Raw genomic sequence first — 21,346 nt, 5'->3', positions numbered from 1 at the left:
CGAGACAAGCAGAGATGTCAGCAGAGAGCACTGTTGCCAGACAGAAAAGAACAGCAATTGGAAAGATGAATGGCACTCACCAGTCTCGTGGTGTAGCAAATGTGTTTTATTCCATAAAGTGCAACACAGTAACCGGCATGGCAAGGGAGGGCTCGGACGCCATCCACGCAGCAGTGATAGCTATTTCGTGCGCAAGCGCACTTCCTCGGACCACTCCCCTACTACCGCCGGAACCCAGGTTAAATACCTGAGCTCCGGTGTAGGTGGGCGTATCTCTTAACTTATAACTGTGCAAAGGGACATGAAAACAAGAACCCAAAGTGAAACACAGACAAGTTAAAAACAATTACAACTATACAAAGAACCAGGAGATGCGGATATAACCTTTTAGATAAAAATTGCTAGATCTACCTTATCGTTCAATCCTAAAGTGCCTTGTGCCTTAGTGCGCAGAATCCATCTTGTCTCACTCTGGAGCAAGGCTTTTCTCCTATCACCGCCGTCTTTCGTGTTAACTCTTTCTAGTCCGAAGAATTCCAATACTATGGAATCTCCGTTATGTTCTTCTAATACATGATTAATTAGTCTTGTGGAGCCCTTTAGCGTTTTCAGAGAATGAATGTGTTCTCGGAACCGTGTGCGCATGCGCACAGTGCATCCAATGTAAAATCGCCCGCATGTACACACGATTCCGTAGACTACATAATCTGTACGACTGCAGATAAAATCCTTCACTACAAGGTCGCAGCCCCCTAGGGTACAATTCCTATCTTTTTTAAAGGGAGCTACACCAGTTACAACTTCCACAACGGTAATTTCCTATTAGTGTGGACTTATCCAACCAGTTTCGATTTTGTGATACAAATCTGCTGTAAAGGGTACCTCTCATCAAAAAAACTTTTGATATATTATAGATTAATGTATGCAGAATAACTTTACAATTGCATGTTATTAAAAATATGCTTCTTTCTATTTAATTTTCCACTTTGAAGAAATGACCACTAGGGGTCTCCCTACCAGTCCTGGCAGCAAGCATTTCAGACTCATGCTGGAGTCCTAAACACTACGAGCTGCCAGTCTGCTTTGTTCTCAAAGGAGAACACTCAGAGCTGCCAGCCTGCTTTGTTCACAGCCTGTTCGGCTGTGAACAAAGCAGGCTGGCAGCTCTGAGTGTTTAGGACTCCAGCATGAGTCAGAAATGCTTGCTGACAGGACTGATCGGGAAAAATACAATAGAAAGAAGCATATTTCTCATTAAGATGCTATTGGAAAGTTATTCAACATTCATTCATCTAAAATATATCAAAAGTTTATTTGATGAGAGGTACCCTTTAACACATCTCCAATATTTTTAGCTTTTTTGAAAGTGACAAATGGTTTTTCGATTGTTACATCTGATAAAAAGGGATCTTTTTGGACCAGAGCAGAGGCCAGTAGCGGAAGATAGCCTTTTTGATGATATTAGCTAAGGGGCTATACTTAAATACAAATGAGAAACGTGTGGATTTTTTTATGGTGTTTGGTGTGGATTTTGTACTGATGCTCTCTTTAGAGCTTTTTCCAAAACCTCCGGAGGGTAACCCCTTTGTTGCAATCTTTGTTTTTATGTCCCTTTGCACAGTTATAAGTTAAGAGATACGCCCACCTACACCGGAGCTCAGTTATTTAACCTGGGTTCCGGCGGTAGTAGGGGAGTGGTCCGAGGAAGTGCGCTTGCGCACGAAATAGCTATCACTGCTGCGTGGACGGCGTCCGAGCCCTCCCTTGCCATGCCTGTTACTGTGTTGCACTTTATGGAATAAAACACATTTGCTACATCACGAGACTGGTGAGTGCCATTCATCTTTCCAATTGCTGCATTTTCTATCAGATAGTCTTCTAAGAATTGAGCACCCCAGTCTGGATCTACTGCAGGTGCCGTCTTTGATACAGGTGCACATGAACTTGCCATATAGCCACATTTATGTAGTGCAGTGCTGACAGCTATCTCTATACTGCCGTCCAGACAGAAAAGAACAACTCAACTTCAGCAGCTGATAATTATTGGAAGGATTAAGATTTTTTTTTAACAGAAGTAATTTACAAATCTGTTTACTTTCTGGAGGCAGTTGATATAAATAAAAAATGTTTTTTCCTGGGATAAGATGTCTAGGGGCAGAGTGCCCCTTTAACCTTCAGACAGTCAGTCTGATGTCCGTATTCATGGAGACACACAGGTCTGCACTGGAGCTGTAGACTCAAAATTGAAAGACTATGCAAAGTTTCACATTTTTTTATTTACACAAAACTGTGAGGTTCCATCAGGGGCCCATGTATGCTACGGAAATTCTGGGTGGAGATTCCCTGTGCAGAAGGCACCTGCGGAGTAGTTGGCACTAATGTCCGAGCAGACATTAAAGGGGTACTCCACTGAAAAACTTTTTTTTAAATCAACTGGTGCCAGAAAGTTAAACAGATTTGTAAATTACTTCTATTAAAAAATCTTAATCCTTCCAGTACTTATCAGCTGTTGTATGCGCCACAGGAAGTTCTTTTCTTTTTGAATTTCCTTTCTGTCTGACCACAGTGCTCTCTGCTGACACCTCTGTCCATGTCAGGAACTGTCCAGAACAGGAGAAGTTTGCTAAGGGGATTTGCTCCTGCTCTGGACAGTTCCGGACACAGACAGAGGTGTCAGCAGAGAGCACTGTGGTCGGACAGAAAGGAAATTCAAAAAGAAAAGAACTTCCTCTGTAGTATACAGCAGCTGATAAGTCCTGGAAAGGTTAAGATTTTTAAATAGAAGTAATTTACTAATCTGTTTAACTTTCTTGTACCAGTTGATTAAAAAAAAAAAAAAAAAAAATTTTATATATATATATATATATATATATATATATATATATATATATATATATATATATATTCCAGTGGAGTACCCCTTTAAGTGTCGCCCCCATGGACAGCAATGCATTCCCTGTCGGAATTCTGCCAAAAGAATGAACAGGTTTGTTATTCCTGAATCCGGAGGCTGCTGTATGCAGAATTATTTCGGAATAATTCAGAGTGGAATTTCGGTAGTGTACACGGGCCCCAACTATACAATTATATAGCGGTTTATATGATCTGACATCTCACCGCTCGTGTTTGGCGACAGACCATTTAATTCCCTGTAAACCGAGATGAAACATAGAAAAAACTAAACCGAAAAGAGTTCCTGTAACTTGTTTAAACCATGAAGGATACGAGAACATGTAGTTGTGATGATAGAACTAGAACCCGTAATACTGTTGATGCCCCCTGCAGCTTTATCACCCGAAATACTCCCGCATCCGCTAATACGAAAGCCAGGAAACTGCTCAGAATTAGGGATGCACTGTAATTTAGGTGGACAAAAAAAAAAAAAGCTAAAAATAAAGGCTGTGGCTTGTAAAAGGAGGAACGTTAAAGGGGTACTCTGCTGCCCCAACATTCGGAACATTTTGTTCCAAAAGCTTGGAGCGGGCGGCGGAGGGGGTTTGTGACGTCTTGGCCACGCCCCTTATGACTTCACACCATGCCCCCCTCAATGCAAGTTTATGGAAGGGTGCATGGCGGCCGCCACGCCCCCTTCCATAGACTTGCATTGAGGGGGCGTGGTGTGAAGTCACGAGGGGTGCGATCATGCTTTGGATAGGGGATAAAATGTCTAGGGGTGGAGTAACCCTTTTTTAAATCAACTGATGCCAGAAAATTAAACAGATTTATAAATTACTTCTATTAAAAATCTTAATCCTTCCAGTACTTATTAGCTACTGAATACTACAGAAGAAATTCTTTTCTTTTTGGAACACAGAGCTCTCTGCTGACATCACGAGCACAGCGCTCTCTGCTGACATCTCTGTCCATTTTAGGAACTGTCCAGAGCAGCATATGTTTGCTATGGGGATTTTCTCCTACTCTGCACAGTACTTAAAATGGACAGAGATGTCAGCAGAGAGCACTGTGCTCGTGATGTCAGCAGAGAGCTCTGTTTTCCAATAAGAAAACCATTTCCTCTGTAGTATTCAGCAGCTAATAAGTACTGGAAGGATTAAGATTTTTAATAGAAGTAATTTACAAATCTGTTTAACTTTCTAGAACCAACTGATTTAAAAAAAACAAAAAAAAATCCACCGGAGTACCCCTTTAAAAGCAGGAGAAACACACTCACCCCTAAACTCTGCTGTGGCTCATACCCTCTCCCCCCCCCCCCCCCCCCCGTGGCTTGTAAAGTCTCTGCAGTGACCAATCAGTGCAGGGACATCTTCAGGGGTCACATATTTTAGTTCACAGCTCTATAACAGCATAACATGCTGAAGGCAGTCAGGGCATGCTGAGAGTTGTAGTTCTGCACCAGCCAGAGACAGATTGCAGATCCCTGCACTATACCAGCATTACATGAAAAAAGGTTTTTTTTTTTTTTAATTTATGTGCTACAGGCAGAAGCTGGTGCAGAACTACAACTCCCAGCATTGCATAAGGGGCAGTAATTCATGTGCTACTCTGCAAGTGGTGCAGAGCTACAACTCCCAGCATGCCCTCTTGCTCTACTATATGTTTTACTATAGAGCAGTGATCCGATTTTGCAACCTTTGGCACAGCAGCTAGTGCATGCTGGGAGTTGTAGTTCTGCACCAGCAGCAGAGCCACAGGTTGTAGGTTATTGCTCTACAGCAGCATTACGTGCAAAAAGTTTCTTCATGTGTTACGGGCAGCTGGTGCAGAACTACAACTCCCAGCATGCACTTCTATAGAGCAGTGATCTGATTCTGCAATCTATGGCTCTGAAGCTTGTGCAGAACTACAACTCCCAGCATGCACTTCTATAGAGCAGCGATCCGATTCTGCAATCTCTGGCTCTGAAGCTGGTGCAGAACTACAACTCCCAGCATGTACTTCTATAGAGCAGCGATCCGATTCTGCAACCTATGGCTCTGAAGCTGGTGCAGAACTACAACTCCCAGCATGTACTTCTATAGAGCAGTGATCTGATTCTGCAACCTATGGCTCTGAAGCGGCTGCAGAACTCCAACTCCCAGCATGCACTTCTATAAATCAGTCATCTGATTTCGCAGTCTTTGGCTCTAAAACTGGTGCAGAACCAACATTCCCTGATAAATAATAAAAATAATAAAATTAAAATAAAAAGTGGTTTGGGGAGTAATTTTTCGTTTTCGGCCAAGCACATCCGGAATTTACGTTTCAGTTCTACTCCTAATACAATTTCCCTAAATACTACTTAATAAGGGCCAAACCAGAAACTCCCCTGACATAGCAGAGCTGTGATAGCACCGGATTAGTCCATATAATTGACACATCAGGGGATTCCGGACACAATGTTATGATGCAGCGGGGAGGAAGGGGCAGTGGTACAGTCCGTATCCTACAACATTACAACATATATATAATACTGTAAATGCAGTGTTTCCCAACCGGGGTGCCTCCAGATGTTGCAAAACTACAACTCCCAGCATGCCTGGACAGCCGTTGGCTGTCCAGGCATGCTGGGAGTTGTAGTTTTGCAACATCTGGAGGCACCCTGGTTGGGAAACACTGCTGTGCTATATAGTCACACTCATGCAAACATTTGGTTGGTCCTAAGCTTGGGTTGTGCCTATACGCAGCAGGTCACCCGTACTCCCCTGGGGGGTCGGGGGTCTCTGGCTCTTGCAGGAGCGGGGAGGTTTCTCCGGTTTCTAGTGCGGCTGTGAATGTCCTGTCTTCTCTACTGTACTTCCTGGCATATTGGAGGCTGAAGGCGGTAGCACCGATGGACGCCAGACAGGCAGCGATGGTAAAATAGTAACTCTCGCCCAGCGACAAGGTGTTTGCAGGCGCTTTGATGAGCTGGAAGAGCACTTCACGGTGCAGGAAGACGTAGAGGTAGGTGCAGAGAGCCACGGCAGCCGCTGACGACAACACTGCAAGAATAGGACGGGTCTGAAGTGTTAGAACACATAAGAACAGGGCAAAGAGAGAAATCGGCAAATGATCATGTGATCTCGAACAACAAGGGAAAGAAATGTGGTGAGCAACGCTGACATCTGGTGGACACATTGTGTATTGCAACATACCAAAGTGATACACAGTGCTCTTCTATCAAACTGGTAAAATCGTATTATTCCTTAGTTAAATCTGCATCTAAGGAAGCTGTGTGATCACCAATAGAGATGAGCGAACTTACAGTAAATTCGATTCGTCACGAACTTCTCGGCTCGGCAGTTGATGACTTATCCTGCATAAATTAGTTCAGCTTTCTGGTGCTCCGGTGGGCTGGAAAAGGTGGATACAGTCCTAGGAGACTCTTTCCTGGGAATGTATCCACCTTTTCCAGCCCACCGGAGCACCAGAAAGCTGAACTAATTTACGCAGGATAAGTCATCAACTGCCGAGCCGAGAAGTTCGTGACGAATCGAATTTACTGTAAGTTCGCTCATCTCTAATCACCAATATGGCACTAGGGTTAAAAGGGTCCAATTTTTATTTTTTTTTGTTCAAAAACAACTGGCTCCAGAAAGTTAAACAGATTTGTAAATTACTTCCATATAAAAATCTTAATCCTTCCAGTACTTATCAGCTGCTGTATACAACAGAGGAAGTGGAGTTGCTCTTTTCTGTCTGACCACAGTGCTCTCTGCTTACACCTCTGTCCGTGTCAGGAACTGTCCAGTGTAAGAGCAAATCCCCATAGCAAACCTCTCCTCCTCTGGACAGTTCCTGACACGGACAGAGGTGTCAGCAGAGAGCACTGTGGTCAGACTGAAAAGAACTACACAACTTCCTGTGGAGCATATAGCAGCTGATAAGTACTGGAAGGATTAAGATTTTTTAATAAAAAAATAAATAAATTCAGATTTGTTAATTACTTCTAAGTACCCCTTTAACCATTTTGTCTGATACTACACAGGACCTATAGGGGTTATCCAGGGGTTATTCTATATATCAACTGGCTCCAGAAAGTTAAACAGATTTGTAAATTATTTATATAAAAAAATCTTAATCCTTTTAGTACTTATAAGCTGCTGAAGTTGAGTTGTTCTTTTCTGTATAAGCGCTTTCTGATGGCACTTGTCTCGGGAGCTGTCCAGAGTAGAAGCAAATCCCCATAGCAAACCTCTTCTACTCTGTGCATTTCCCGAGACAAGCAGAGATGTCAGCAGAGAGCACTGTTGCCAGACAGATAAGAACAACTCAACTTCAGTAGCTGATAATTATTAGAAGGATTAAGATTTTTTAATAGAAGTAATTTACAAATCTGTTTAGCTTTCTGGAGCCAGTTGAGATAAAAAAAAAAAAAAAAAAAATAATGAAGATTTTTCCTGGAATACCCCTTTAACCCCTAGACGACACAGTATTAACCGTAGTATTACACTTGAGGAGAGAATATCACATATGGAACAGGTCAGGCCCACGGGTGCAATGACTCTAGTAATGCCTAAAAGGCAAAGTGTGGTGGGACTACCCCTGCTCCCTCAGGGCACGTACCCTAAAAAGGGAAACCCCTGCCCCGCACTATCCACTTTGTCTCACCCAAGAAATCCCTCACAACATAAATACCCAGGATTCCTAGGGTGAGACTGTACTAGCAGAGCGCCGATATCACTGATAAACAGTACAAGTAATTGATTGCTTATAACAGACTATGTGTGGACTTAAAGGGGTATTCCAGGCCAAAACTTTTTTTTTTTTTTTTTTTTTATATTTATCAACTGGCTCCGGAAAGTTAAACAGATTTGTAAATTACTTCTATTAAAAAATCTTAATCCTTCCAATAGTTATTAGCTTCTGAAGTTGAGTTGCTGTTTTCTGTCTAACTGCTCTCTGATGATTCACGTACCGGGAGCTGTGCAGTTCCTATGGGGATATTCTCCCATCATGCACAGCTCCCGGGACGTGACATCATCATTGAGCAGTTAGACAGAAAACTTCAGAAGCTAATAACTATTGGAAGGATTAAGATTTTTTAATAGAAGTAATTTACAAATCTGTTTAACTTTCCGGAGCCAGTTGATAAAAAAAAAAAAAAAAAAAATAAAAAGTTTTTGCCTGGAATACCCCTTTAATGATCCTGTATGGTGAATGGCGTAAACGTAAAAAATTAAAAAGTCCAAAAATGCTGCTGTCACATATTTTATTCCCTAAAAAAAAAATGTATAAAAAATTATCTAACAGTTTTATATATGCAAATGTGGCATCGATAAAAAGTACAGATGACGGCGCAAAAAATGAGCCCTCATACCGCCCTATATATGGAAAAATGAAAAAGTTATAGGTGGTCAAAATAGGGCGATTTTAGATCACTGATTCTGTACAAAAAGTTTTAGATTTTTTTTTTAAGCGGTACAAAAATATAAAAGTATCTAGCCATGGGTATCATTTTAATCGTATTGACCCACAGAATAAAGAACACCTATCATTTTTACAGTACAGTGTACAGTGTGAAAACAAAACCCTCCAAAATTTGCAAAAATTTAGATTTTCATAAAAAATTTCCTCCCTAAAAATTTTTCGGGGCGTTCGCCGTACATTTTATGGTAAAATGTGATGTTTCATTACAAAGTACAATTGGTCTCGCAAAAAACAAGCCCTTATATGGGTCTGTAGATGGAAATATAAAAGAGGTTTGGATTTTAGAAGGCGAGGAGGGAAAAAACGAAAACGCAAGCATTAAATCGGCCTGATCCTTGAGGTGAAAATTGGTCCTTAAGGGGTTAAAGATGACCGGTTACTACTTGGGGAACCTCATGAAGTAAAAACGTAAAATCCCTCTCATAAGAATAGTGACCCAGTGAGTGGCGACAGCCCAGCGAGACGTCAGGCTTCTATACCAGGAGAGTCCACAGTGAGGAGGGAGGACGAGTGCGCCATTTATTATTGTTTTTTCCCCAATTTTTGGGGCATGTCTTGGAATGTTTTTCAGCTTATTATGGATTGTCTTCTTTTTTTGTACTTTGCGCTCGCTCGGTCATTTTCCAATTTCAGCGTGCACAAAAAAAAAAAAAAAATCATAAAAGTAAACTCCACTTCCTAAGTCAGTGTTTTCCAACCAGGGTGTCTCCAGCTGTTGCAAAACTACAACTCCCAGCATGACCGGACAGCCAACGGCTGTCCGGGCATGCTGGGAGCTGTAGTTTTTCAACAACTGGAGGTACCCTGGTTGAAAAACTATACCCTAGGTGGTGTATAATGTGGGAAGTTTATTGATGTGTCCCCCCCCCCCCCCCCCCCCGCCCCCCGTTGTGCCTCCTTTTAAAAATTCACACAATTTTTTATACTGTGTGCGCAGCTTCCTAATTCAGACATAAAAACCTCGCCGGGAGACCTGCACACATTGTCACGCAAATGTTAAAGGGGTACTCCGGTGGCAAACTTTTTTTTTATTTTAAATAAAACTGGTGCCAGAAAGTTAAACAGATTTGTAAATTATTTCTATTTTAAAATCTTAATCCTTCCAGTACTTCTTAGCAGCTGTATACTACAAAAGAAATTATTTTCTTTTTGAATTTCTTTTTTGTCTTGTCCACATTGCTCTCTGCTGACACCTCTGTCCGTGTCAGGAACTGTCCAGAGCAGCATAGGTTTGCAATGGGGATTTTCTCCTTCTCTGGGCAGTTCCTGATATGGGCATCAGGTGTCAGCAGAGAGCCCAAAAAAAAAAAAAAAAAAAAAAAAAAAAATTTCCTCTGTAACATTCAGCTGGTAATAAGTGCTGGAAGCGTAAAGATTTTTTTTAACAGAAGTCATTTACAAATCGTTTTTTTTTTTTTTTTACCCCTTTAACCCCTTAACGACGAAGGATGTAAATGTACGTCCTGGTGATGCGGTACTTAACGCACCAGGACGTACATTTACGTCCTAAGCATAACCGCGGGCATTGGAGCGATGCCCGGATCATGCGCGGCAGGTCCCGGCTGTTGATCGCAGCCAGGGACCCGCCGGTAATGGCGGACATCCGCGATCCCGCGGATGTCCGTCATTAACCCCTCAGATGCTGTGATCAATATCGATCACGGCATCTGCAGCATCGCGGTCACTTAATTGGATGATCGGATCGCCCGCAGCACTGCCGCGGCGATCCGATCATCCAGCAGGGCAGCCGGAGGTTCCCTCACCTGCCTCCGCTGCCTTCTGTTCTGATCTGCCTTCCCACAGACCAGAGCAGAAGATGACCGATAACCCTGATCAGTGCTATGTCCTATACATAGCACTGAACAGTAATAGCAATCGAGTGATTGCTTTAAATAGTCCCCTATGGGGACTATTAAAGTGTAAAAATAAAAGTAAAAAAAAAAAATTTGAAAAAACCCCTCCCCCAATAAAAACGTGAATTGACCCATTTTCCCTATTTCACCCCCAAAAAGTGTTAAAAAATATTTTATATACATATTTGGTATCGCCGCATGCGTAAATATCCGAACTATTAAAATAAAATGTTAATGATACCGTACCGTGACAGCGTGGACAAAAAAAATAAAAAAATAAAAAGGCCAAAATAGCTGCTTTTTTATAACATTTTATTCCCAAAAAAATTAATAAAAAATGTAATAAAAGCTTTATATAAGCAAATATGGTATCAATGGTATCAAAAGTACAGGTCACGGCGCAAAAAAGTTATAGGTCTTCAAAATAGGGAGATCTTAAACGTACTAATTTGGTTAAAAAGTTTGTGATTTTTTTTAAGCGCAACAGTAATAGAAGAGTACCGTATTTATCGGCGTATAACTCACACTTTTTAGGCTAAAATTTTTTTGCCTTAAGTCTACCTGCGTGTTATACGCCAATAAGCCGCTGCAGTTCAATTATTTAAAGCGGGCGCTTTAAATCAATGAACTGCAGCAGCTTTGCAGGTGCAGAGACCACCGCCGCCGCCGGCTTCTCTGCCCCTGCCTGTCCTGGGGTCTAGAGCCCTGCTGCCGGCCCTTCTCTCCCCCTGGCTATCGGTGCCGCTGCCCATTCTCTCCCCCTGACTATCGGTGCCGGCACCCAATTGCCGGCGCCGATAGCCAGGGGGAGAGAAGGGGCAGCGGCACCCATTGCCAACGCCGCTGCCCCGTTGCCTCCCCCATCCCCATTTGTATAATTACCTGTTGCCGGCTTCTCTCCCCCTGGCTATCGGCGCCGGCAATGGGGCGCCGGTACCGATAGTCAGGAGGACAGAACGGGCAGCGGCACCGATAGCCAGGGGGAGAGATGGGCCGGCAGCAGGGCTCTAGACCCCAGGACAGGCAGGGGCAGAGAAGCCGGCAGCGACGGCCTCTCTCCCCTTGCCTTTCCTGGGGGTGTATCAGGGTATACACGCGCACCCTCATTTTACCAAGGGTATTTGGGTAAAAAACTTTTTTTACCCAAATATCCTTGGTAAAATGAGGGTGTGTGTTATAGGCCGGTGCGTGGTATACCCCGATAAATACGGTATATTATCATGGGTATCATTTTAATCGTATTGACCCAAAGAATAAAAAACACATGTCACTTTTTGCATAAATTGTACAGCGTGAAAACAAAACCTTCCAAAATTAGCAAAATTGCGGTTTTCTTTTTAATTTCAAAAAATTTCAAAAATAAAAAACAAGCCCTCACACTAGTCTGTGGATGAAAATATAAAAAAGAGTTATGATTTTTTGAAGGAGAGGAGGAAAAAATGAAAACGTAAAAATAAAATTTTCTGCGTCCTTAAGGCCCAAATGGGCTGTGTCCTTAAGGGGTTAAATATCCCCCTATGTGTTCTAACCCCTCAACGGTTTTTACACTGTTTGCTGTCAATGAAGAAACAGGTTCGTTTCATCTCTCATCGCTGAGGGTTTGTGACAATTTTTCCTGGACTAAATTTCTCCGTGAACAGTCTGTTACACTGTAGCAAACCAGCAGAACATAAAGAGATATAAGTGTTTGTTTAGACTGGATACAACTTTCACAAACCCTCAGCTGTGAGGACAGGTTTTCAGCCATAGAATTGTTCTTTGTCGCTGACAGCAAGCAGAGGTCTTGAAGTGGAGCTGCAGAACTTTCAGGATGAGACATCTCCTCAGGACCATGCAGTGTATGAGCAGCGTTACCTGTGGTAAAGTGCAGGATGGGGGGCAGCAGGATGCCCCCCAGACTCTTTATCCTCATGTACCGGGTCCCCAGAAAGTCCAGCAGGAAGGCGGACACCCCGAGGAGGATGGAGAGGTAGCAGCAGGTGGAGAGCAGCACAAGGACGTACAGGCCGCTCTTGTGGAGGAGATGATGTGCGTCTGGAATGACAACATGCAGAACGGTCAGATGTACAAGACAAGGATCTATCACCACCACTAGACTTCTCATAGCTCCTGTCACTCAGCTTTCCCACAGTCCTAACTGCAAGATGTGTTTAAATATACAGTTGCATAACTGAGCAGATCATAGCTATAGTAAAGTTGGGTGACCACTATTATCTCTACCTATAATAGTAACCCAGCTGTCCCAGACTGCTGAATGTAATGTTACATGTTCCCAACGACTACATAATTGAGCAGATGGGATAGCTCCCATATCGGTCACACAGCTTTCTGAGATCCTTGAGTGTAATGTTACCTGTCCCTATACAGCTTTATAACTGAGCAAACCCTACATGTCTCTATATGACTTCATAACTGAGCAGATCGGCGTTATGAGAAAGTTGGGTGATCACTAGTTTTCTACAATACACCCTATAGTTGCCACCCAGCTTTCTCAGATCCCTGAATGTCAGCTCTGGCCAGTGACACAGCTCTGCATAGCCAGGCAGTTCTCATGTTCATGGCTGTGGTGGGTGATTGCTACAGTACATCATATGGTGGCCATACTAGAGATTATACAGCTTTTCCCAAATCCTGGAGATCACATCCACCTGTAATAACCCTATAATGACCGGCTGTGGATACAGGACTATGTGGAGTCCCTGTATCAAAAGAGAATGTGATGATAGATATATATATATATATATATATACACACACATATATATATATACACATATACATAGAGTTATCTCTACACCAAGTCATGTGACTTTATATATATATATATATATATATATATATATATATATATATACAGGGTCTTTTCAATAAACAGGTCATGTGACTATGTATAATTATATACAGGGTCATCTCTACACGGGTCACGTGACTATTTATAATTGTATATACAGGGTCATCTCTACACCGGGTCATGTGACTATATAAACATAGGGTCATCTCTACACCGGGTCATGTGACTATATATAATTATATACAGGGCCATCTCTACACCGTGACTATATATACATAGGGTCACCTCTACACCCGATCATGTGACTCTCCAGGCGTTGCTATGGTAACCCCATCACCTCTATGAGCAGCTATGGAGCTTCCCCTCCCCCCTTTCTCTTACCGGATGGCTCGGTCAGGTTGAAGCCGAGGTGCAGGATATAGGCGGCCCCGTACACGTAGTTCTTCCCCTCCACCATCACCAGTAGCCAAGCGGGATCAGCCAGGGCCGTGCAGGCGCACACCACACCCAGGCCCTGTATGAGAGCAGCTGCCAGACACCGCTCGGGGACCGGGGAGCGTCCAGAGGAGACAAAGGCTTCGCCCTCCGCCCTGCCGCCCCGCTGCGCCATCTTCCTCCCCAACTGATCCCCAACTGACAGCAGTCGCTGTTTACATCTCCCCGCTCACTTCCGGGTACGTCATATCGATGCGCCGGCTTTTGAACCAATGAGAAGGTGCCACGTCATAGGGGGGAGGGGGCGGTCCGGCTGTCAGTTACTATTGCAAGAGCTTTACTCCACAGCGACATCTGCTGGTGAAATGTTAGGCTGCCGCCTAGACCAGTGTTTAGAAGTGTTTATTCATTTCCATACACATATTGTATTGTTGCACGTGTGACATCATGTATAGTGCTGTCACATACATATATATTTTCCAATAGTGTTGTCACACACACTCATCTATCTATCTATATTATTTCTCAAGCCCTGGAGAGGATTGGAACGTCGCTGCGTTTTTCACATTTTTTGATGGAATACATTTAAATTTTTTCATGCCATGGAGTGCTGCACTGGTCTCTATTTTTATTGATGTGGAAGTGGAACAATTGATGGATTCTTTTCAGTGGCCTGCACCCTTTACCTTGATATCATTTCTGCTAGAGTGTTGTTGTATTTTTTCTATTTTATATATATATATATATATATATATATATATATATATAACTCCAAAAAAGGAAAGCTGCACTCCAATGGCAGAAAAACGGTGTATTTATTCACCCATCAAGTCAAGTGCGACGTTTCAGCCTCACAATGAAGCCTTTCTGAAGCTTGACAAAGGCTTCATTGTGAGGCTGAAACGTCGCACTTGACTTGGGTGAATAAATACACCTTTTTTCTGCCATTGGAGTGCCGCTTTCCTTTTTTGGAGTTGTTTAAGAAGGGTTTGGAGTTTGAACCTGTGAAGGCTGAGCACCCGATTTGGACTTTAAGTCCTATTGTACAGTGCCGGTTCCCTAATTTTTACTCCTATCCGGTACCTTTGTATATAGGTCCCCATAGCCAGAGTCCCTAGGACGTCGGGGTTCTTCTTAACTAGCCCGCCCCTAGTCACCTCTCATCTAGGTATTAGTTATCTAGTAATTCTTCAGGATTTGTATATATCTAGAATTGTACAAGTGTATATAAATGGTTAATTACCTGTGCATAGCGTAACAGGACCTGCGGGTCACGTGACTGGGTGAACTCTATGGTTTTATTCTTGAGGACCTTTGGAGGTTCCTGTGACGTTTATCTCCCATCACTCCTTGTAACGGTGAGTGACAGTTGATTGGACCAGTAAAAATGGCCCTGCCCATATAAGGGAGCGGCGGCCATTGCTCACTCTTCTTTCCTCATGGGCTGTTGATGGAGAAGGATCTGCGCTGCTGTCATCAGTGAGTTTAGGCCTGAGCCTTGCGGCGACAGCTGATATCTTCTAAATTGTGAGTGTGTCAATCCCTAAACACTCTGCAAGATCACCGGACCTTATCTATCCCCTAAATCTGGACGGATCTTCGCAATATTCCCTAATTCAGAGACTTTTATGAGAAGTCAAGGTCCGCAACAACTGTCAGCCATTGCACTAGATAGAGACTGTATTCCTGAGACTGTTACTGTTCATTGGATGTATCGCAAGCATTTCGCAAGCATTTAAGTAAAGTTATCCAAGTTCAAGTTCAAGTACCTTGTGGACCTTCAGTCATTTTATGCATGCACCTATCGTTACTGGGAAGGGCGGCGATAGGCCAGAGAATTACCTCAGCATACTAGCCCTCAGCCTGGCATCACGAACTATAGGGTTAACCTTAACCCCTCATCTACCGAAACAGCACCCCAACTACCATACACCCCCCAAGGACTACCACAAAGCCTTTTTGGCGTCGCACAAACAGGTGTGTGTCTATTACAGTCGCCACTAGTGAAAGTGTACTCTCCCCAGAAAACGAACTTTATTCATGTACTGTGACTTATACTCTGGAGTAAGGGGTTGCGCACACGGTGCTGTGTGGAGGAAGTGCGCATGTAAAGTAAGGGGGTAGGCGAATAGCACAGCGGAGCTACAAGCTGTGAAAGAAAGTACTGAAGTTAGCACAGGGCCTCCCTGCGCACGTGATCCAGAGACCCCGCCCACCAAAGCCCTCGGTGCCGCGGCAGCCATTTTGTTGGAGTCTAGTGCCGGAGACCAACAAAGAGAGGAAGTTCAGCACGGGAAAAGGGTTGGAAGATGTAAAGAGCCGGAACGGTACGGGACTTTGAGACACCAGATTGCTGAATTGAAGTCCTATATAGAGTCACTTCAACTGCCGATCAACGCACTCAAATTTCAATTAAAAGCTATTGGGTTTCAAGTCACCGCCCTCAAATTTGAAATCTACGCTCTCAAGTTCCAGATCAGAGAACAACTGCGTATCTTCTGGAGACCTGGGAATTCGAGATCTATTTAAAGGGCCAGCATACCAAATACAGAAATGTCAGAACCTGCAGCCCCACAGTCCCCATCTGAACAGCAAGGGGGCGATGCTCCAGTGGCCCCACCAATGGGGTCTCCACCCCAAGTCAGAAGGGTGTTGCCGCCTTCACCAACACCTTCTACTTCACAAAGACGTACTCTACCTGTGATTCCAGCAAGACCTCCTTCACCGGCGGAGCAGGACCCAGCAAGTCCAACTCCAGTCTCTCCCTATGTGTTGGGAGCCCCTGTTGCTGCACCTGTCTTCTTGGGGAATCCTGTGCTTCCCACCTACAATGGTGACCCTTTTATATTGAGAGACTTTAAAGAAAAGTTTTACAGCCTCTATGGATTTTATGCATTACCACCAACAGATACAGCTGCTTCTGGGACAGCTCCAGGGACCCGCCTTGGAAGAATTGCGTACCTGGCCAGTGGCTGATAAAGCCACAGTGGGACAGATTTTTGAAGGACTCTCTCAAGTGTTTGAATCTCATTCTCCCTCAGGTACGCCTCAGACTATATGAAGGACGTCAGAAGCCGGGTGAGACTCTCAGAGCATATGCAGTAGCTTTACAGAGCGCATTAGAGGTGGTACAGAAGTTGGACGGCATCACGCCCGATCAGGGCAATCGAGTACTGATGGACTGGTTTATAGAAGGGGAACTGAACAAATGGGACAAGGCCCAACTTAGGATGCTGGCTGTGCGAAATCCCGACATGGCTTTCCCAGCTTTTAAGAGACTAGCGGTTAAAGTAATAGAGTCGGGACCTCAGACAGAAGAGACTAGTGTTCCCGCTACCGAATCTCTGGGGCCTTCGCCCCAGCCGCCTGTCCCTTCTCAATCTGCCCCGTCAACACCTGCTTCTAGCCCTTGGACAGCTGACTTACAAGACATGAAACAGGACATTGAACAGTTAGCCAAGGCCTTTAAAGAGATGGCTGTATGGCCAAATCCTCCTAGATCTGCAACACCACCACCTAAGAAGGCTGACCCTCGCCCTGTGGGTCCATCTAGTACCCCTCCTGTGAGACCACGTGGGAGTCAGAGACCCGTCTGTAGTTATTGTAACAAGAATGGACACTGGGAGAGCCAATGCTGGGCTTTAAATGGGCGTCCCCTGGGGTCGAGGACCGCACCCCAGGAGTAGCGGCTGAAGGTTCAGAATCAACCAGTGACAAGAAGGGGCTATGTATGTAGCTTCTTGTCCTTATGTACAGGTGATGGTTGAAGGTATCCGGTTACAAGCTCTGATAGATACGGGGTCTCAGGTATCCACTATTCCGCAGGGGGTTTTCTATAAGTATTGGGGCCCAGAAAGGTTGTGTGAACCTCAGGAAGCGGAGTTTAGAGTAATCGCAGGGAACGGGAAACCAGTATCCAGGCATTATTACTGGGAGCCCACGGTGCAGGTGGGAAAGCATGTCCTAGAAAGGCAGGTTGTGATTGTCACCAATGTTAGGGATGAAGGAGCAGCTGATTTCATTTTAGGCATGAATATTATGAGGCACTGTTTTGATGATATTGTTTGTGCACTGCATGCATCTCTCTCTAACCTGTCACCCCCAGGCCGGCGAGCTGCCCAACACCACCTCAAAATCCTCCAAGCAGAACAGAAGTTCGTGAATCATCAAGGAGAAATCTGTCGAGTAAGGATTCAAGATATCCAAGCCGTTAGTCTACAGCCACAGAGGGAGACAGTTATTTGGTGTCGTGCCCGACCCAGGATGAAAAATCAAGATTACCAAGCGCTCTTGGAACCCCTTCTACTGGAAGATTGCCCCTTGGTGCGAGCCGCTAGAAGCCTGGTAATAGTACGTAATGGGAAGGTTCCAGTGAGACTTATTAACCTCTCTCAAGTTGCGGTTCAACTACCCAAGTATACCCCAGTGGCTACCCTGCACCATTTGGATGTCAGAGATGTGGTCTCGAAGTCACAAGTGGCTCAAAGAGTACCTGACCAGAATCCTGCGGAACCTTGGTGGAGCCAACTGCAAATAGGGGGGCGAAGATACCTCCAAGGAACAGGTGGAAGGAGTCATCCAGGTAGCTAAGAGATATCAGGAAGCTTTCAGCAAGTTTCCCACAGACTTCGGCAGGACCACCATGATCAAACATAGGATTCTCACTGGGGACAATCCACCCATTAAAGAGAGACATCGCCCTGTGGCTCCTGGGATGTATCAGACCATAAAGAAAATACTTGCGGAGATGAAAGAGGCCGATGTCATCCAAGAAAGCCAGAGTCCTTGGGCTGCACCTTTGGTCCTGGTGAAGAAAAAAGATGGGACTATCCGCTTTTGCGTGGATTACCGGAAATTGAACAGCATAACTCATAAGGATGCGTATCCTCTCCCTCGCATTGAAGAATCCTTGACTGCATTGGGGTCGGCCGCCTACTTTTCCACACTGGATCTGACGAGCGGCTACTGGCAGGTGCCAATGGCAGAAGAGGATAAGGAGAAGACCGCATTGTTACGATTCGGCAGGCTGGATGTGGATCCTCTGTGTCAGCGAGGGATTGGCGTGGACCGTGTCGGTGGACCGGTTCTAGGTTGCTACTGGTATTCACCAGAGCCCGCCGCAAAGCGGGATGGTCTTGCTGCGGCGGTAGCAACCAGGTCGTATCCACCGGCAATGGCTCAACCTCGCTGACTGCTGAGAAGGCGTGGGACAGAAGGACTAGACAGAGGCAAGGTCAGACGTAGCAGAAGGTCAGGGCAGGCGGCAAGGTTCGTAGTCAATGGAGATAGCAAGAGGTCAGGAACACAGTTATGGTAATCACAATAAACGCTTTCTCAAGGCACAATGGCAACAAGATCCGGCCAGGAAGGGAAGGGGAAGTGAGGTTATATAGACAGGTGCACAGGTGGAAGCTAATCAGACAGATTGGGCCAGGCACCAATCATTGGTGCACTGGCCCTTTAAATCTTAGAGAGCTGGCGCGCGCGCGCCATAAGGAGCGGAGCGGAGCCGCGCGTGCCAGGATGTGACAGCTGGGGACCGGGACAGGTAAGTGACTTGGGATGCGATTCGCGAGCGGGCGCGTCCCGCTATGCGAATCGCATCCCCGCCGGCAGTGTCAGTGCAGCGCTCCCGGTCAGCGGGTCTGACCGGGGCGCTGCAGAGAGAGGAATGCCGCGAGCGCTCCGGGGAGGAGCAGGGACCCGGAGCGCTCGGCTTAATACGCATTTGTGACCCCTATGGGTCTCTTCGAGTTCAAACGTATGCCCTTTGGACTGTGCAATGCACCAGCTACTTTCCAACGCCTGATGGAGCAATGCTTGGGGCATCTTAACTTCCAGAGTGTCCTGTTGTATTTAGATGACGTCATCGTCTATTCTCGGACATATCAGGAACACCTGGATCACCTGAAAGATGTTTTCCAAGTCCTTATCCAACATGGACTCAAGGTTAAACCTTCTAAATGTCACTAGCTAAAGCCGCAGGTACACTATCTGGGACATGTCGTCAGTGCTCAAGGAGTCCAGCCTGATCCAGACAAAGTGAGTGCTGTGAAAGAGTGGCCTACACCCAGGACGGTGTGAGACGTCCGAAGTTTCCTGGGATTTGCTGGATATTACCGGCGCTTCATCCCCCATTTTGCTCAAATTGCTGGACCCTTAACTGAATTGCTGAGAGGAACTGCCCGGGATAATTATAATGGGAGGCTCCCCATACAGTGGGCTGAAGAACAGGAAGATGCCTTTTGAGCCCTGAAATACCTCCTCACAGAACCTCCCATTTTGGCGTATCCTGATTACAGCCTGCCATTCCGTTTGTACACAGACGCTAGCTTTGAAGGTCTGGGGGCGGTCTTATCTCAAGTGCAAGATGGCAAAGAATGGGTGATTGCCTATGCCAGCCGGCATCTCCGAGGTGCTGAGAAGAATGATGTCAACTATAGCTCCTTCAATCTGGAGCTTCTGGCCCTGGTCTGGGCCATTACTGAGAAGTTTAAGGACTATCTGGCTGCTATGCTTTTCACGGTCTACACTGATAACAACCCCTTGGCCCATTTGAACACTGCTAAGTTGGGAGCGCTGGAACAGCGTTGGGCCTCTCAGTTGGCCAACTATGATTTCAACATTAAGTATCGCAGCGTAAAAACCAATGTTAATGCGGATGTACTTTCTCACATGGCCCCGGGAGAAGCACCTCCAGCTGAGAATGTGTGGGAAGATGTAGAAATGCCTCCCTTCTACCGAAGGTTCGTGAGCCAGAGTGCTCTAACTGCCCAGGCGGGTGACGGACCTGAATCTCCCAAAGTCCCTGAAGATCTATCCACTTGGAAGACACTTCAGGATGAAAGCTGGGTTATCGGGGACCTCCTAGACTATTGCCTCCACAAGAAAGTGCCCACTCGGGTGCGCAAGGCCCACAGGGACTTCGAGTTAAAGCGGCTGTGGCGGCAGAGGAATCACCTATTCCTGCACAAAGGGCTGGTCTACCGAAATTCCCTGGACCCAGTTTCCGGAGACCGCATACACCAGATTGTGGTTCCCAGAAGAGATGCAGCCATGGTCCTGAATGCCTATCATGATCAATCCAGACACTTTGGGGTCCATAAGACAGAGATCACCGTCAGAAGGAGATTTTACTGGATTGGGATGCGGGGAGACATTGAGAAATGGTGTGCCGAGTGCTCCGTGTGCAACGTGATAAAGAACCCCTGAAGGGGACGCAAGAGCCCCTTTACATCTCATCTGTACAGAAAGGCCGAATCAAATTGTTGCCTTGGATCATGTGAAGCTGGCCCCCACTCGATCTGGCTATTGTCATGCTCTAACCATGGTGAATCATTTTTCCAAGTGGGTGGTCGTGGTCCCTGTCAAGGATCTTACCGCTAAGACTGCCGCTCAGCTCTTCTATCGACATTGGATCCAACCTCTGGGGTGTCCCGAATCGGTCCTCACGGATTGGGGAACCGCCTTTGAAGCCCAGTTGTTCCAGGAACTTTGCCAGTTGCATGATTGCAAGAAGCTCCGGACGACGGCCTACCATCCCCAAGGGAATGGGGTCTGCGAGAGGTTCAATCAAGTGTTCATCCAAATGCTTAGAGCTGCCTCTGTTTCAAAGCACGAAGAGTGGTCTCAGTTGTTGCCTTACCTCCTAGAAATTTACAACAACACTGTCCACTGCTCTACGGGGTACACGCCTTTTTTCCTGATGATGGGTCGACACGGCCAATTGCCAAAGGATCGAACCTTCGGGCTACAGGCACCTTTCAACAATTCCCCTCATGTTTCCCAAGGTTGGGTGTCAGAGCATCAACGAAGAATTGAGGAAGCCAAATACATTGTTGAGAAGAAAATGGGTGAAGTTCATGAACGCCAGCAGAAAGATTATAATCGACATGCTTCGGCTCAGCCCTTACAGCTTG

At 45.4% G+C, this 21,346-nt stretch overlaps 1 protein-coding gene across 1 annotated transcript; it reads right to left on the bottom strand.

Moving 5' to 3' along the window:
* Positions 1 to 5,527: 5,527 nt before the first annotated feature.
* Positions 5,528 to 13,675, bottom strand: LOC130327726 (transmembrane protein 127-like). Its single transcript, XM_056553423.1, has 3 exons — positions 13,374 to 13,675; positions 12,057 to 12,236; positions 5,528 to 5,921 (listed from the first exon to the last, which is right to left on the bottom strand). The coding sequence occupies exons 1-3, from the start codon at positions 13,600 to 13,602 to the stop codon at positions 5,629 to 5,631; spliced, it is 702 nt and encodes a 233-aa protein (XP_056409398.1). The 5' UTR covers positions 13,603 to 13,675; the 3' UTR covers positions 5,528 to 5,628.
* Positions 13,676 to 21,346: the final 7,671 nt, after the last annotated feature.

This window comes from Hyla sarda, chromosome 1 (genome assembly GCF_029499605.1).
Source record: "Hyla sarda isolate aHylSar1 chromosome 1, aHylSar1.hap1, whole genome shotgun sequence".
Classification (NCBI taxonomy): Eukaryota; Metazoa; Chordata; class Amphibia; order Anura; family Hylidae; genus Hyla; species Hyla sarda.
The sequence above is the reverse complement of the archived record's forward strand: the minus strand, read 5'-3'. Positions and strand labels throughout refer to the sequence as shown.

Coding starts and splice junctions, on each gene's coding strand:
- LOC130327726 (XM_056553423.1), bottom strand. CDS start 13,602: ATGGCGCAGCGGGGCGGCAGGGCGGAGGGCGAAGCCTTTGTCTCCTCT. Junction 12,237..13,373: donor CAACCTGACCGAGCCATCCG/GTAAGAGAAAGG, acceptor TTGTCATTCCAG/ACGCACATCATCTCCTCCAC. Junction 5,922..12,056: donor CATCCTGCACTTTACCACAG/GTAACGCTGCTC, acceptor CTATTCTTGCAG/TGTTGTCGTCAGCGGCTGCC.